The following is a 19,197-nucleotide window of genomic DNA, read 5'->3' on the forward strand; positions in this document are numbered from 1 at the left end:
CAAGTGCACGATTTAGTGAAACAAATGAACGATTTATGTTGTGTGTGTGATTTTAGTAAAATGACCAGACAAATGATGTGCAGGATTTAGTAAAACAACCGAGCGAGTTGTTGTGTGCACGAGTTGGTAAAATAGCCGAACAAGTTTTGTGTGCACAATTTAGTGAAATGAGCAAACAAATTATGTTGTGTGCTCATTTTAGTTAAACGAGCGAACAAATTGTTGTATGTACTCAAATGCTATTGAGCTTTAAATTATGGAAAATGTTGCTTTTGAGTGTATTCGGTAGTGAAAAATAGCATTCATCATTTACAGTTTATTTTAGTAAATACCAAAAATGTAAAAGGTGTACATTATAGTTGACACCTACATGAATACTTTACAGTTGGTTGTGTGACTGTAAGTCATTTGCTGTAAATGCGATTGAAGTTAGAAAAGTGTATACTAATGTCATATGTAACTTTAGAGAGGGTCCCTAAATTTGCGAATATCCAACGTCCAACGTCAAGCCAACTTTATTATGCCAGTTGTACAATTCAGTAAAACGACCAAACAAACATGTTATGCAAACGTTTTATTTAAACAAGCGAACAAATTTTGTTGTGCGCACGATTTAATAAAATGACAGAACAAATGATGTTGTTCACGATTTAGTAAAATGAGCGAACAAATTTTGTTGTGTGTACAATTAAGTAAAACGACTGAACGAATCATGCTGTGCACGCCATTTATTTAAACGACCAAAACAAATTGTTGTGTGTAAGATTTAATAAAACGAGAAAGCAAATTATGTTGTGTGCACAGAACGAATCACGTTGTGTGCATGATTTACTAAAATGACAAAACAAATGTGCGCACAATTTAGTAAATCCAGCGAACAAGTTGTGCAGTGTGCATGATTTAGTGAAAGTACCAAACAAATTATGCGGTGCGCACGATTTTAGTAAAATGAGTGAACGAATCACGTTGTGTGCATGACTTAGACGTGACAGGACGGGAATGTTATTTGAGGGCTACCGGACGTTGAAAATTACTGTCCTCTTTCAAAATGTGCGTCTCTGTCATTAGATTGCTATTGAATAAGGGGCGTTTGCATGTCTACACTGTAAAAAACAGTTTGTTAGTCAACTTAAAATAATTTGTAACCTGGCTTAAATTTTAAGTTCAGTCAACTCAAAAAAAAGTTTATTCAACTTGAAATGTTAAATTATACTAAGTGACAACTTAGATATTTAAGTTGAATCAACTTCAAATTTTAAGGCAGCTGGGTTACTTACCCATCTATTAAGTTTAGCAAACACAAATATCTAAGTTGTTACTTAGTACAACTTAACATTTCAAGTTGAATAAACTTTAGTTGACTGAACTTAACATTTTAAGGCAGCAGGTTAACAAATTATTTTAAGCTGACTCAACAAATTGTGGTTTTTTTTGTTTTTTTTTACAGTGTAGTCTCTAGTCGATGGTAAGATAGGCTACCAAAATGCGAACTTGCGATCTGAAACAATGGTCTCGGCACCTGAAGGGTTAGAGATAGAGTCACCAGATGTCCCGTTTTCCCCGGTAGTCACATTTCGTTGTCGATTAGTGAAGGCGGGATAGGCGGAATCGTGCTGATAGATACACACCAGAAGTGCTCTGTCTCTCGCGCAGGCTCCACTTCTGTTCTCAGTGCTCAGATACACACACAATAGTCCAAATGTCTATCATGTTGAGTATCTCATGTAAATTAGGTAAGTTATGGCTTAAGTGAACGTAAACAGGTGGGTAAAAACTGAATGTGTCAGTATTACATGCATGCCTTCCGTCTTAACGGGACAGCGTTCCTAATTAAATGCCTATCTGTCATTAATGTGAACTAACAAAAGATGTTAAATAAATGTATAGACTACATGGTAATTAAACTTACTGTATCCAAAAAATGAGTTTAATTTATATCTCTAGCATATTTGTCTTATTGTGCCTCTTTTTCATATATATATTCCATACTAAAGGGATAGTTCACCCAAAAATTAAAATGTCTTATTTTATTCAAGTTTTCCCAAATTTAATCCTTGATTTAAATTTATCATTAGCTTTGATTTGGTTTAAAGAATTAATGATTATATTGATATGAAGACTAAATAGCTACCAAAATAAATGTTGGTAACTTTAGTTTAACTAAACGTAATGACTAAAAGTTGACAAAAATGCAGTGACTTTTCGTTGACTAAAACTAGACTAAGACTATGAAAGACTCAAATGACTCAAATGTGACTAAGACTATCAAGCATTTTAGTCTCAAGGTAAAGACTAAGAATAAAACAAAAATGCCTGTCAGTTAACACTGAACCAAACAAATAGTGTGCCTGATTTAGTAAAATGAGCAAACAAATTGTGTGCAAGATTTAGTAAAAAATGCAAATGAATTACGTTGTGTGCATGACTTTGTTTATACAACCAAACAAATTATATTGTGCACAGCTTATTAAAATGAGCAAATGAATTGTTGTGCGCATGATTGTTAAATGACAGAACAAATTATGTTGTGTGCATGATTTAGCAAAACATCCAAACAAATTATATTGTGTACATGAGTTACCAAATCAAACAAATGAATTGTTCTGTGCACGATTTAGTAAAACAAGCAAACAAATTATGCTGTGCACGATTTAGTAAGATGAGCAAATGAATTGTCACACACGATTTAGTAAAACGACTGAACAAATTGTTGTGCACACGATTTAGTAAGATGAGCTAATTAACTGAGTGCGTGATGTAGTAAAATGAGTGAATGAATTATGTGTGCACGATTTAGTAAAACGACCAAACTAATTGTTGTGTACACAATTTAGTGAAACGACCGAACAAATTTGTTGTGTGCATGATTGAGTTAAATAACCAAATGAATTATATTGTGTGCATGATTTAGTAACACAAGCAAAAAAATTAGTTTGTGTGTACAATTTAGTAAAACTAGCTAAAACTGGCTAAAACAAGCTTGTGTGTTTTTGTTTTTTCAGTGTGGGAAATTGTATTACTTATCGCTGACGTTAAAGGCTTTTTTCACCTTCAGTACAGTAATATATCTATAAAAATGATTCAGTGTCATTAAAAGTTTAATTTTTTAATGTTTAGGTGTGCTGTATATATTTATGTTTTTTTTTAAGTGTAATGCTGTTAGCTTAGCAGCATGCTGATGTCATGATTTTGACTGAAAAACAAGCCAAGTATAATATGCAGTATGGAAAAATCCAGCTAAGATGGCAGTCAAAGGCATTCAATACAGAACAGTATCTATAAAAATAACTGATTATCATTAAAAGTTTATAGTTTACATGCTGGTTTACCTATATATTTCTGATTTATTCAGAGTGTTGTACTGTTAGTTTAGCGCTATGCAAATGTCAAATGCTGTTGGAATCAGTTGTAGAGCACTTTTTGTGGCACATAGTGTTGTTGCCAATGTGGAGCGTTTGAAAAATGGTCAGTTTCAGTTAGAATGCTTGCTGTGTAGGTAGTAGACTAATATAGCAGCTCATTATTTGTTTTTTAAATGTAATTCTTCAAACTCAAAGTTGCCAAACTGGCACTCCTTCACTTCTATCTCAGGAATGTTAGATTTACTCTGAAACATGAGGTGTCTGTCAGAGATAAATCTACTCTTTTCCCCTAATGGCGTTTCATGTTTTTTCCTCCCTCAGTCTGTTGTGCATTGAGAAGAGTTAACCTGGCTGGGCTATTTCAGGCCAGCTCAAAATGAGGCATAATGATGATGCTGTTTTTGTGGTCACTGACTTTATGCATGCCTTGGAGTTTTATTGATTCTGGTTATGGTCAACAGCCAAGTTAGGAGGATGGCCTACTTTCACCCATCTGAGAAACCAGGCTGGAAAAGTATAAATGCTTCCACTGTTCATTTTACGGACATTTACTGTTATTTTATAAAATGTTATTTGTGAATATTTGTATTTTATTTACTTTATTTTTAATTTGCAAAAGAAGTCATGCTTTGGGATATTTTTGTTGACTCCTGTATGTTTTGGTTTTGATCTCGGATAAAAATGTTACTCTCAGTAGATGCACCATTATGTCAAACCATTAAAAATACACCCGTAGGACTTTCCAGAGTAACTTAATTTCGCTTAATAGAAGCTGACAGCTGTTTAAGTCACTTGGCTCGTGTCTTCTCAGGAAATAACTTCCTCAAATTTACAGTTTGAACAAGCATGTAGTGTTCTGCATCGTTTGTTCCGCTGTGTAGAAATGACTCTGCCAAACCGAAATTCTTTAATCTGTAAATGAAATTAACAAAGTTGGATAGGCTCAGATTGGTAGGTCAGAATTTGGTTCTTAAAGAAACCGATGGACCCTTGTGGTCTTGCAAAGTGGCATTCGCAAAGCATTGTATTTCTGTAATATGATTTCCAAGTGAATGCAGGAAAGAACTTTATTTCCATGGGAATTTATTTTGCATTTCCATAGGGAATTGATTGGAATGTGCAAATGCATTACATTTTATAAAAATGTCCACAAATTGAATTTTGATTTGGTGTGTGCATTAAGCACATTTTGTAAGTCATTTGATGTTGATAGAGTATTTTTTGTGGTGAAATAATTTTAATGATGGAAAACAGATATTAAAGGGATTATCATGTCTTTATGTAATGTTTTACACATCAAAAGCATAAAAAAAATCATAACCTAAGGCCAGAATAAGTGTCATGTGCAAAATGAAATTCACTGTTGAGCAACCTTGAGTTATTTCCTCTTTCCTTGCGAACTGTAAAGCATTATTTTCTTGAGTGTTTTTTCTTTTTTCTGGCTTGAGTAAACGTATCGTCTTTTAACAATAAAAGACTTTTATGCAAATTTTCTCCATGGAACAACCGTAAACCATGTGATAATAGTTGCTATGCTGGGATGCAGTTGTCATGTTGATATTGACACCTATAATGTAGCAGCTGTGGTTTGTACTGTATATTTATAGAGATGTGCTATATATTCACAGCAACATACTGACCACAGTTTCCTGTGAGATGTAGCTACACGGATGCAATTTCCACTCGTGATCAGAGTTTATTGCAGGGACACGCTTTAGGCAGATTAAATAAAGGAGCTGTTTAGTCTGTGTCAGATGCCCCACATAATAAGGTCAGATGAAAAGTTGCGGGTCTTGGAAATAAGGAATAGGGCCGATAGGTTCATCCAAAGAGCACCGGTAATGCTCCTTACCTAGGTTTTTTAATTAAATCCTGAAGTTCTTGTTCACAAATGAGTGATCTAATTGAGATGAATGAGAACGGAACTTGTTTCAAAACAAAAAGGGAAAGGTTAGTAGTTAGAAACAAAGTGTAGGCCAGTGTGGAATGTAGGACTGTAATAACTAATCAATAAATCCATTTAAAATGGTTGTTGACAAATGTCAACTCTACAGCTCTATGTGCTGTGAAGGACAGCCTTTGTCAGTAAATGTCACTGAACGCAGCACCGAAAATCTAGGCTAGTAACAAAAATGCATTTGTAAAATGGCTACAAGGTGAGTTATGCAAAGAAATGGAGCGATTCATATTAAATACTTTGAAGAAGTCCACGAACATTTTGTTTCATGTGTTTAGGCTAGCATCTAATGTGGTGCAAATGTTTTTATGCCGGTCTATATCTTATTTTACTGTAATATTGCCATTTGTACATTTTAGAATAAAGTGAGTGTTTTGCAGAATAGTGATTAATTGAAGAAATAATCGATTAGTCACTAATGTTATAGTAGAAGGCCTCATTCTTTGCTATTCTGTACCTTATTTTATTGTAATATTCCTATTTGTACATCTTAAAATAAAGTGAGTGTTTTGTAGAATGCTGATTAATCGAATAAATAATCGATTAATCACTCATGTTAGTTGCAAGCCTAATGCACTGCTAGTCTGTACCTTATTTTGCTGTAATCATATCTGTATATTTTATAAACTCAAAATGAGTATTTTTCAAAACAGTGATTAATCGAAGAAATCATTATCACTCATAATAGTTGCAGGCCTAAATCTTTGACAGCCTATACCTTATTTTATTGTTCTAATCCCATTTGTATGTTTTAAAATAATGTGTTTTGCAGAATACTGATAAATTGAAGAAATAATCAATTAATCGCTCATGTTAGTTGCAGCCTAATTCTTTGCTAGTCTGTACCTTATTTTACTGTAATATTACATTGGTGTTTTATATACTCAAAGTGAAGTGAGTATTTTGCAAAATAGTGATTTAATAGAATAATCGATTCACCACTCATGTTAGTTGCAGGCCTAATTCTTTGCTATTCTGTACCTTATTTTATTGTAATATTCATATTTGTATGTCTTAAAATAAAGTGAGTGTTTTGTAGAATACTGATTAATCGTAGAAATAATCGATTAATCACTCACGTTAGTTGCAAGCCTAATTCTCTGCTAGTCTGTGCATATTTTACTGTAATATTCATATTTGTATATTTTATAAACTCAAAATGAGTATTTTTTTAAAAAAACAGTGATTATTAGAAGAAATCATTGATTAATCACTCATGCTAGTTGCAGGCCTAAATCCTCGACAGTCTATACCTTATTTTATTGTTATAATCCCATTCATATGTTTTAAAATATGTGTTTTGCATAATACTGATTAATTGAAGAAATAATCAATTAATCACTCATGTTAGTTGGAACCTAATTCTTCGCTAGTCTGTACCTTATTTTACTGTAATATTCCTATCTGTAAATTTGATAAACTTTACAGAGTAATACAGAGTTATACAACTTTAAAGAGTAAAGTGAGTATTTTTCAAAACAGAGTGATTAATCAAAGAAATCAATCACTCATGTCAGTATGTACCTTATTTTACTGTAGTATACCTAACTGTATGTGTTTTAAACTTGGAGTAAAGTAAGTATTTTTCAAAATAGAGTGATTAATAGAATAAATCATTGATTAATCACTCATGTTAGTTGCAGGCATAATTCTTTGTTAGTCTGTACCTTATTTTACTGTAATATTCCTAGTTGTATGTTTTAAAATAAAGTGATTGTTTTACAAAATCATAGGAAAAATCAATTGGTCACTCATGTTAGTTGCAGCCTAATTTTTTGCTAGTATGTACGTTATTTTACTGTAATATTTCATCTGTATTTTTTATATACTCAAAGTGAAGTGAGCATATTGCAAAATAGTAATTATTAGATCAAATAATCGATTAATCATTCATATTAGTTGCAGGCGTAATCCTTTGCTAATCTATAACTTATTTTACTTTAATATTCCTAACTATGTTATATAAACTCAGAGTAAAGTGAGTATTTATCAGAAATGGAGTGATTAATTGAAGAAATATTTGGATTAATCACTCATGTTAGTTGCAGACCTAATTTTATACCCCTCTGTACCTTATTTTACTCTAATATTCCAATATGTTTTATAAACTCTAAAATACTTTGCCAAATTTAGTGATTAATCAAAGAAATAATTGATGAATCACTCATTAGTTGTTAGTTGAAGTCCTAATTCTTTGCATCCTCTTTTTCAGGTGCTAGATGGTGGATGTGAAGGCAGTACGTAATGCTGAAGGGGCTCGTCCTGAGTCAGAATGAGTGTCAAAGATGGCGATGGGACGACTAGCCAAGACGGAAAGGCCTATGAACTTCAGATATACCCCCGACTCTCTCTGGAGACGGCGTCGTGCTGTACACTCAGAGTCACCAAGGATGCCACCGCAGCTAGCGTCATACGAGATGCGGCAGCGACCCTTGGACTGGACGCCAACAAGCTGTATGTCCTGGCCGAGGTGAAGGAGTGTGGCGGGGAGGAATGGGTGCTGGAATCGACTGACCTTCCGGTGCACAGGGTCCTTCTCTGGCCGAGAAAAGCCCAGGAACAACATTCTCAGAAAGAGGGATTTTACTTCCTCCTGCAGGAGCGTAACCGCGATGGCTCCATCCGCTACGTGCACCTGCCAGCCGTGGGGAACGAGCAGGAGTCCAAGCAAATGGTTGCTCGGGGTTTCCTCCCACCCCAGCAGGAGGAGTTTGAGGACCTCTGCAACCTTCCAGTCCTCAGTGAGGACAGCATCTTGAATAACCTCCGCATTCGTTTCCAGAGGAAGAAAATTTACACATATGCTGGCAGCATCCTCATTGCTATCAATCCCTTTAAGTTCTTACCCATTTACAACCCCAAATATGTCAAAATGTACGAGAACCACCAGTTGGGCAAGCTGGAACCCCATATTTTCGCCATTGCTGATGTAGCCTACTATGCCATGTTGCGGAAGCACGTCAACCAGTGTATCGTTATCTCAGGAGAGAGCGGGTCTGGCAAAACGCAAAGCACTAACTTCCTCATTCACTGCTTGACGGCTCTCAGCCAGAAGGGTTACGCAAGCGGTGTGGAACGAACCATCTTAGGTGCTGGACCTGTGCTGGAGGTAAGATCATCGCCACCTTGATGCAAACTTAGTTTGCTTACATAATTGGCAGCATTTGCAGGGGAATTCGGAAGTAGTAGATTCATTCAGGGGCTTACTGGGACATGGGATAATTGACGGTTTGTTTTCTAAACAAACCATTTCCTCTTGGACAGTTCTGAGCTTGAGTTTCTAGCTTTGAAACCATTGAGATGCTTTGTTTTAGTGTATTGATGGGGTGAAGGTACAGGAAGTTAACTGGTGGCTTTAAGGTCGCAGTTGACCATGTCAACCCCCCAAAAATGGTACAGTTATGTAAGAGCCCTACATTTGTTTGTCAGTGTTGGGTTTGTCTTTTTTTTTGAGCATTATGCATTAGTTTTGTGTATGACTTTGATCCCTAGGATACTTCTACAGATTGCTTGGAATAATTGATTTCAGGACCAGTAGATATGTTGGAGGACTTACTGGGACATGGGATAGTTGAAAACTGTTTCTCATAATGCCAGATTCTTCTGACATTTCATGCTGATTCTAAGCTCAATCTCTAGAGTTTTGAAACCTTTCACATGTTTGACTGAGATGGTTAAGATAAAGGAAGTCCGTTGATAGGTTTGCGGTATGCAGTTGTCAACCCCCAAATATGGTAATGTTATGTAAGAACCCTACATTTCATTGTCAGTCTTGGGTGTTTGTGTACTATCTTTATTTGAGCATTATGCATTAGTTTATTCAAATCCTTGGAGGCTGGCTTCTACATAATTGCTCTTTGGTTGGAATTGTAGGGTCTGGAAAAGCACTCTACTTTGAACAATGCTTGTAACATCCATAATGACAGCTTACCCGCAGATCTCTCAGTCTTCACTGTAAACTGTTGCTCTTTATATCAGTTATTTACAGAGTGCTTTCCCACAAGTCCGTGCTTGAAATGCAGGGTCGCAACTTGCTGTACTCGCATAGCTCATGTTGCAGTACCGGCTAACCTACATCTGGAGGCCTTCCTCAGGGGACCGTGTCTCATGCAGTTCTTGTTGTTTTATGTCTCTTGCTTGAAAATTATAGCTCGGTCCTATAAACTTGTTCAAGCACATTCTGTTATTTTGCAACATATCAGTCCCCTACTCTTCCCCTTGCTCTGGGGAAACTCGAGACTCCGAGAGTATTGGAGAACGGTTAGGGTGGATGTTGTGAGATTTTCACAGCTCGAGGGTTTGCATCTTAAGAGTTTTGTAAAGTCATTCTTCTCAAGATTTTATGGTTGCGTACAAGTGCTGTTTTTGAAGTTATCAGTCAGACAAAACCAACCCACTCGGCTTCCGAGATTTGCATCTCTTCATAATACTTCAAACGTTTCCTGTACACATGATGTCATTAGAAATCCTTTGGTGTCATTTCTTATCTCAGCCCCCTTTATCAGAATAAAGTTCGCTTGTGTAGCAAGTCCCAAAAGAGATGAAAGAAGGCAGGTTTTGTGTTGACGCCTACCCCAGTGTTTGTGGTTTCTGAAAACTAGAAGTCATTTCTCCACAGTCAGCACAGTCATTGTCCCTTGGCAGACGCGTCTTCAGGCTTCATTACAAAATATCCCCGTGTCTCTGCACTTGTGGTGAGAAGCAGCCTGTGAAACTGGTCAATTGAACATTGAGGCTCCATCCAGACGTTTTCAATGATGGCAGTCACATCTCCCTGAGGTTTCTCTTCCTTTTATGGTCTCATAAAGTTCATTTGTCTCATCCATCGTCCAAGACTTTCAATTGGTGCCGATTTGTTAAAAAAACGGACTCAATATTCCTTTCATTGTTCTCTGCATTGTATTAGAGAGAAATGTTTCCATATGTGAGTCAATGCCAAGTTCCTCTTTGTCCAGCTTTCCACGTGATTCTTGTGGTTATTTTGACTGCTTGACTGTTTGATGAATACATCAAATGATTTCCCATTTCTAACCTCCACCATCAGCATGTTAGTCCCAGTTAGGGTTCCAAAGGGGTGGAAAACTTTTGGAAACTTTCCAAAAAAGTCCTGGAAAATTTCCAAAATTTACCAGGAATTTTCTGCCACTTTACCAACCCTAGTCCCAGTTTCTTCTACCGAAAAAGTTTCAACTTTGCAATAGTTAACTGGTTTTAATCATCACCTACCAAGGCACCTCACCCAGTAGCAAATAGTTTTGTCTAAGGTTGTCTAGAAATTAACTGACTATTTGATGGATACATCAACTGATGTCCCATTTCCAACCTTTTGGACCGCAAGATACCTCCAGTCCCAGTTAGGGTTTCAAAGGGGTGGAAAGCTTTCCAAAAAGTCCTGGAAAGTTTCCAGAATTTACCAGAAAATGGATGCTTTGCAACCCTAGTCCCAGTTTCCTCTACCAAAGTTTCAACTGTGGGAAAAATGAACTGGTTTTAATTGTCACCTGCCGAGGCACCTCACCCAGTGACACACAACAAATAGTTTTGTCTAGGTTTCTAACCTTATGGACCAACGCTATGGTCCCATTTCTAACCTTGCGGACCTCAAGCTACCACCATCAGCATGTTAGTCCCAGTTAGTGTTCCAAAGGTGTTAGAAATGGGACAACAACCCTAGTCCCAGTTTCCTCAACCAAAGTTCCAAGTGTGGAAAAATTGAACTGGTTTTGATTGTCATCTGCCGAGGCACCTCACCCAGTAGCAAATAGTTTTGTCTAGGTTTCCAACATTATGGACCAACATTTGGTCCCACCTTATGGTCCCATTTCTAACCTCTTCTTATGAGCCTTAAGGTACCACCATCAGCATGTTAGTCCCAGTTAGGGTTCCAAAGGGGTTAGAAATGGGACATCAACCCTAGTCCCAGTTTTCTCTACCAAAGTTTCAACTGTGGAATAATTAACTGAATTTAATTGTCACCTGCCCAGGCACCTCACCCAGTAGCAAATAGTTTTGTCTAGGTTTCCGACATTATGGACCAACCTTATGGTCCCATTTCTAACCTCATGGACCTCAAGGTACCACCACCAGCATGTTAGTCCCAGTCAGGGTTGCAATGGGGTGAAAAACTTTTTAGATGTTTCCAGAATTTACTAGGAAACTGCTGTCTCTTTGAAACACTAGTCCCAGTTTCTTCTACCAAAGTTCCAACTGTGGATTACTTAACTGGTTTTCTTTAATACTTACCGAGGCACCTCACCCAGTAGCAAATGGTTTTGTCTAGGTTTGGCTAGAAACTAATTGACTACCCTGATAGCACACGTACATCATGGAGAGGTCTATTTGATGTCTGCATTTACATCTGGAAGACGTACTTTTTAGATTGTTTGCTCATCTGCAATATGTCTAAAAGACGTTTCCTATCAGATGTCAAAGAGACATCTATTAGATGTCTAAATTGTTTATGATTTAGAATGTATGTAAAACTGACATCTTACAGACATCTGTCAGATAATTGTACACAGCAAATGCTTTTCAGATCAAGTGATCTTTAACAGTAATTTTGCAGATATATGTGTGCAATCTGGGTATTTAGCGGATACATCAACTGATGTCCCATTTCTAACCTTATGGACCACAAGGTGCCACCATTCGCATGTTAGTTCCAGTTAGGATTCCAAAGGGATGGAAAACTTTCCAAAAATTCCTGGAAAGATGCACACGCACATCACTGAGACTTTTATATGATGTCTACATTTACATTTTTTAGAGTGTTCGCTCATCTGCAATACGTCTGTAGGACGTTTTCTGTGAAATGACAAATAGACGTCTGTTAGATGTCTTTAAGATGTTTATGATTTAGAATGTATGTAAAACTGACATCTTACCTTGATAGCACACATACATCTCGTAGATGTCTACTGACGTTTGCATTTACATCTGCAAGATGTATTTTTTAGGGTGTTTGCTCATCTGCAATACATCTATAGGACATTTCCTATCAGATGTCAAATCGACGTCTATTAGATGTCCGTTAGATGTCTATTAGATGTTTATGATTTAGAATGTATGTAACACTGACGTCTGTCAGATGTTGCTTTCCAGATTAAGTGACAGTTAACAGACATCTTGCAGATGTATGTGTGATATCTGGGTAGTCCCAGTTAGGGTTGCAATGGGGTGAAAAACTTTTGGAACGTTTCCAGAGTTTACCAGAAAACTTCTGTCACTTCGCAGCCCGAGTCCCAGTTTCCTCAACCAAAGTTCCAACTGGTTTTAATCATCACCTACCCAGCCACCTCACCCAGCAGCAAATAGTTTTGTCTAGGTTTAGCTTTAAACTCTATTAAAAGGAAATACATGGACTGTGACTCAATGTAAACTGTAATTATACAGTCCTTTCTTTTTAAAAGCTGCACGTTATTGTCTCCGTTTCAACTTGCATGATGTAAACAAAGATGTTTGGCACCTGTTGTTGTCGATCGACACGTTAGACCGGTTTCGGGCACCTTTTCACTGGAGCTACTCTCTTTCGTAATCCCCCTCCTACAACTGTTTGAATGCATATTTGACCTTCACGTCATCGCGTCCAGAAAAAACAACTACGGTGAGTAAACCGTGCCGTTTGACCTAATAATCTGGTATGTTCTTCTTAAAAAAGTGCCCTACAGGAGAACACTTGGTAATCCATCAAGCCAAAAATGTGGTTTTCGTCCAGTTCCAAATGGCTTTTATGCATTACGTCATTGAGTATCAAATTACAAGAGAGTTTGACTCTGCAAATGGAGACGTTTTCTCAGATGGCTCTGCAAACATCTCTGCTTTCTGTTTTCAGCAACAATGCGGCTTTCGATCACACGCAGCGCTCATATTTATACGAGCTTGCAAGTCCTCTGAAGTAATACTTCTGCAGCCCGCAGACAGGAACTTCCCTCTGGCTGATCACTTCAACAGGAAGCAGAATTTTTTGCAACAGGAAGTGGTAGCTGCAGAGGCTTTGCTCCCTATTGGCTCGCTGGTGTTGAGAGTCAGCGTATTGTTCCTCAGGAAGCTGTAATGGCTCGTTCGTGGCCATTGTTTATCTCTCGGCTTGTGTGGTGGACTTTGGCTCCTGAGACAGTCTGAGCTATTTTTGGTGGGAGTGCTGTAATGAGACATGTGGGATGTCGACATGTGGAAAAGTCTACAATAAAACGGCCCAAGAGTTCATTCTGTCATTACAGGCGCGTTGGAGACCTAATAACCTCTAGTTTCCAGCAACCTGGAAAGACGTAAATGCATTCGCAGGCCTTCAAACTGCTCAAACACCAAAAGTCTGCAGCTTGGAGAGTTCAGATCTAATTTGTGTTTGCTAGAGTGATTTCTGAACTGCTGCGCCAATTTTAGGACTGTTTTTCTTGTAAGCACTCCATGTGCCTTTTCATTCCCTAAAGGCAATTAGCGCTAATGCTATGGCAGCCATCCTAGTACTTGTAGTTAGGGATATTTTCCACACTTTTTTTCCAAATAAGTTTGTGCAAATGTAGCTCCATTGTTGTCGTGAGCTAATGAGTTGTTGTGTCTTTCTGCTCGAAGGACGTTTGTTGACATGCTATTGTGTCCGAGATGTCAATTAGCGCTCGTACGCGCTGTCACCGGCTAACCCGATATCGCGACGCCGAACAAAACCCACCTCGGGTCGTCCTTTTGTGTTCGTGCTGAGGACTCGGAAAATGAATGAAGTCACGCAGCTCACTTGAGATGGCCAGATGCTTGTGCTCGATGGCTCCAAGGCCATGAATAAAAGGAGAAGCAGCTATATTTAACAGTCATGTGAGCATCCCATAGTGTTATTTGTGAGTAATCGGATTCTACTGGCCTTTTTATGAAATGGCTTCGAGAATGGGGCCTTTGTTGATTCCAGATGCATTGTACGGATGACTCGGATTTCAGCGGCCGTCAAACCAGATGGGTGAACGTGTAGTTCAGGCACCAGTGTGTGTGTATTTATATAGAGGAGTAGTCTTACACTGTGTTTAATGTGGCTTCTTTTATAGATGTACAATGTTGTATCTTTTTTTTTTTTTAGGTGCATATGTATATATACACACACACAAATGTACATTAATATATACATTGGTACTGTGTACATTAGTGTAAATGTATTAGAATATTTTTAGTGATTATAAAAAGAATTAAATTATTACAAAAATCTTAAAATACATCTAACAAGTAATATCTAATAAAATATAAGTTATAAATAAAACGTAAGTTTTTTTTTTTTATTATTGTTAAGTTCTAGTGCTTTTGTTATTATTAGTAGTAGTAGTATTTAACATATACATATATAATTTGTGTAAATGTCATAAATAATTAGCAATAAATAATTTATATTTATGTAAATACATGTACATTAGCAGTTTTGTATAATATGTATATAAATATATAATAATTTATTTACTTATTTTCCATTTTGCTATTTTTATTAAAGTATTAATTGTTGTATACATTTATTTATTTATTTATTTATTTATTTATTTAAATATTTATATAAATAAAACTGCATTTATATGTAATATAAATCATTTAAAAAAAAATAATAAAAAATTGTGTATTGTGTATGATGTGTATACATAGTATAGTATAATATTTTATATTTTATATAAAATTAATTTTATGATATATATTTCTAAATATATCTAAATTATTTAATTACTAATATATATATATATATATATATATATATATTAGGGATGGGCATTTCTGATCATTCTTCATTTCGATTAATCCACAGGTTTTCGAAACGAGTACTCGATTAATCGGGGGTGGAGCTTAAGCAAGAGGCGGGGCGTGTGTGCGTCAAAGCGACAATTAAAAAATATTAAATTTAAAAAAATATTTTAATTAAAGCCCTATTAAAAACGTTGTTGATAAAACTATGACAGGATTCAGAAAACAATTAAATTAACACTGTTGGGTTATTAAAAATCACCATCACTATTGGTTAACACAGTAAACATTTAAAGAAGCGTGAGGCATGTAGGTTTTCTACATGTTGCATTGTAAATAAAATTAATCATAAAGCCTAGAGACACGGTATGTAAATGTTATATTACAAATTGTGTTTATCTACACAAAATGCTTGTGAGCTTGAACTACATGCCAACCAGAAAGTAGTGGATGCGCTTCTCCCGTTACAGGGCGCTTTAAAACAACGGCAACTGAAGCCCCGCAGGAAAAAAAAGAAAACACAAAGTTATTTTACAGTATTATCCCCATCAATATGTGTCTTATTATTTCTATAAATATTTTGGATCCGTTTTTAAAACGATAATCTACCTTTTTCTATGTTTTAGACAAAAAAAAAAAAAAAAACACATGATACTCTGCTTTTCAGTTATTTTATTCAACTGACATTTTTAACAAAACCATATTTTACTTCAGCAGCATCACAACAGCTGTGGATCAAAAAAAGTTTTTTTTTTTTTTTTTTTTAAAAGGTTCGCAAAAATAAAGTTTCACCAAGACTTCACCAGACGACTGTTAAGTAGCCCATAGCCTAACGAAAATTAGAAGCTAGCATAATTTGGCTGCGTAAACTTAAAATAAAAATAGCCTGAATATTTTTACCACAGCTATAAAACTTAACGATTAGGTAAAATAACATTTCTTTCAAAATGATCAGTCGGTGAAGGTAAATAAAATAAAGCCGGCCTAATTTAACTATGCTGCTTAAACTTAAAACAAAAACAGCCTGAATATTTGACCATGCATGGCTAATAAAACATAAGGCTGTTCCTGCAACTTCTGTGCCTGCTGAGCGCATTTTTTCCACCGCCGGTCTAATTGTAAATAAACTTCGCACGTGGCTTTCATCGGAGCACGTAGACCGACTGATCTTTTTGAATAAAAATATTCTCATAGTTATAGCCCCCGCGCTGGCTTCGACAGACTGTCTTTTAGTGCACAAGCGCATTTTTCGTACAGAGCATCAATCCTTGCAGTGACTGTTTTGCGCGATGGGACAGTATAGTGGGGCTCAACGTAACTCATTAAACGTTTGAAACCTTCACCTTCAACAAAACTAATAGGCAGCAAGTCTTTTGCTGTCATTTCTGCTATTAGCTGCGTCATTTTCTCTGCCCTGCCTGTGTCGCATTTCTGTCTGATGGTGAATTCTCTTATGCTCGTCTGACTGCTGGTTGTGGCACCGGCATCATCTCCCTTTTTTGTGTTTATGTGCAAGATGGTAACGCATCGAACTCGTTGTGGAGTTGTAGACGAGTGTGACGCTGCACATCTTACACTTGACTGTTTTTTCGTCAAGTTTTTCAAAGTGTTGCCAGACATCGCTGCGCGCTTTAGCAGCCATACTTGATCTGCGCTCCGGTCTTGTCTCTAGACCGCAACTTCCCACAGCCATAACCAATCAAATATCAGACTACCGCCCAAATACCAGCATAACCAATCAGAAAGAATGAAAGTAATTTAATTTTAAAAAATGTATTTTTAGAGCCAATCGATCATCGTTTTCATGCTCGATCGTCGCTGATGCGTTCGAGTAATCGATTAATCGAATACTCGTGCACATCCCTAAAATATATATATATATATATATATATATATATATATATATATATATATAGCTGAATGTGTATTTAATTTATAATATATATTTAAATATTTATGTAATTATGTCCGCCTATAAAATAATAATTATAAGCAATTAGAAATTAATTTAATTATAATAATCTTTGTATTAATTTAAATATTTGTAATTATTTCCTTCTTTGAAGAAAATAATAATAGAGTATTAATAGAAATAACTAAGCAATTTGTATATATTATTTAAATGTTTGTATTAATTATTTTATTATTTTAATTGCATTTTGTATTATAATATCTGTTTATAATATATATTTAAATATTTGTCATTATTTCCTCCTATAAAATATAATATAATATATTAATTGTAATTTCTATAAATTATTATTGTTATCATTTATAAATGTATTTAATTATGTTAATGTTTGTATTAATATTTAAATATTTAAATAATTTTAAATTAAATTATTATATTAATATTTCTATATTAATGTTTAAATGTTTGTATATATTTTTTTAATTACATAAATGTTTGTATTAATATTAAATTATTTGTGTACTTGTTTTTATCCTTTGAATTTGTAATCTTAACAAATACATTATTTATAATAAGATGTAAGTTATCAATTATTAAATTATATTATGAATTCTATATTAAAATTTAAATGTTTATGTAATATACATATTCTTTTATTGCATAATCGAAATTAATGAAATTAATTATTAAATTAATATTAATATATTATTAAAAAAATGATTTCAACCTTTGGGGAAAAAAAAAAATAATATAAGTGTATTATTTATAGTGTTGTCAAACGATTAATCACAATTAATCGCATTTAAAGTAAGTTTTGTTTACGTAATATATATGTGTGTAATGTGTATGTTTATTATGTATATATAAAAAAAACGCACACATAGTATATATTTGGAAAATATTTACATGTATATATTTTTATTCACATAATTAATATTATATATAAATATATTCAATATATAAACATAATATTTTTCTTAAATATATCCGTGCGTGTATTTATAAATACATAATAAAGTACACACACACATATTATGTAAACAAAAACTTTTTTTTTGAATGCGATTAATCACAATGAATCATTTGACAGTGCTTATATTTATATTATGACTTAAATGATCAATTATGAGTTTTTCTTCTTTGAAATGGTCTTTCTCTGATCACATCTCGCAGTAGTTCAGGAAAGTTTGTGGTGCTGATGCTGTTGTAGTTTTAATGTTTGAGTTTTCAGAGTGACTTTAAAGGTTCAGTCCCTGCTTCTGCTCAAAGCTGAGGTGTTTTGATGCCATGTGTTTGCTAAATGGCGAGCGGCCCGTTCACCTAAATGGGATTTACCGTTGTTTAAAGTTTTCGTTTCGATACAGAAGCAGAGGTTCGCGGCTTTGTCGTGGAAATCTGAGGAAAGCTGACTCCCAAATAACAGCGAAGAATAAGAACTAGTCCAGACAGGTCGGCAGCTTTCGCTCGTCTCCCCGACCCCGCGTTATTTCCTCTCCCGGCTCTGACAGAAAAGAGGTTTCGGCGTGTTGCGACATTTTGACAGAGAAATAGACTTGTTGGCCTCTGCGGTCGCGTCGAGTTTCCTCATAGCCTTCGGGTCCTGCCACCAATCACACAGCGTTTGTCAAGACCTGTTCGAATCTCAATGATCTTCTTGAGTTTGGGCTGCAACCGTTGAAACGAGCTGCTTTGTTTATCTAGCGATCGTGTCAAACCAAAACAGCTGTTCTGCTCTGTTTCTGACTAATTTGAGAGAGAGAGATCTTTCACTTCTGTGTTTTTTTCTATGAATCGCATGATTCTTGCTGAACGTTTCCACGAGTTCAGTCCCAGACTCTATTTTAAAGTCAAGAAAAAAAAGGGTACTTTTTGATGAAATGTTTCATTATGTTTGCCTTGAGAAAGAAATACTTCACCCCAAAACAAACATTGTCCTTATTTACATCTCAGTTGTTAATGTTGTTCAAAAAATTGTTTCTAATAGATATATTTTTACGTGCTTATTTTTTAACCCTTTAACATGTCATTTGATTAATTAGTATTTATTTATTTGTTTGTTTGATTATTTTTTTTGTTGACTTAGTCATCGTTTATACTGTTTTTTTCTATGTACTTTTTTTTATTTATTCACGTAGTTGTTTATTTTACTTATTTTTATTTATTATAATATGCCTTGTCTTTATTTGTCATTTACTTGTTTGTTTATTTTTATGTAGTTGCTTATTTTTTACTTATTTATTTTTTATGACTTATTTATTTGT

The 19,197-nt window shown here is 35.3% G+C and overlaps 1 protein-coding gene across 17 annotated transcripts in view; it reads left to right on the forward strand.

Annotated features, from left to right (window-relative positions):
* The window catches only part of LOC127153253 (unconventional myosin-IXb), a 59,506-nt gene that overhangs the window by 11,760 nt on the left and 28,549 nt on the right, over positions 1-19,197 (forward strand). For all 17 annotated transcript variants that reach the window (XR_007825229.1, XR_007825228.1, XM_051094229.1 and 14 more), the window contains exon 2: positions 7,532-8,428. Coding sequence is in view for 15 of the 17 variants with exons in the window: in XM_051094229.1 (XP_050950186.1) it covers positions 7,592-8,428 (837 nt within the window). In the remaining 2 variants the exon portion in view is untranslated. The remainder of the gene's footprint in view (positions 1-7,531; positions 8,429-19,197) is intronic.

This window comes from Labeo rohita, chromosome 22 (assembly GCF_022985175.1).
Source record: "Labeo rohita strain BAU-BD-2019 chromosome 22, IGBB_LRoh.1.0, whole genome shotgun sequence".
NCBI lineage: Eukaryota > Metazoa > Chordata > Actinopteri > Cypriniformes > Cyprinidae > Labeo > Labeo rohita.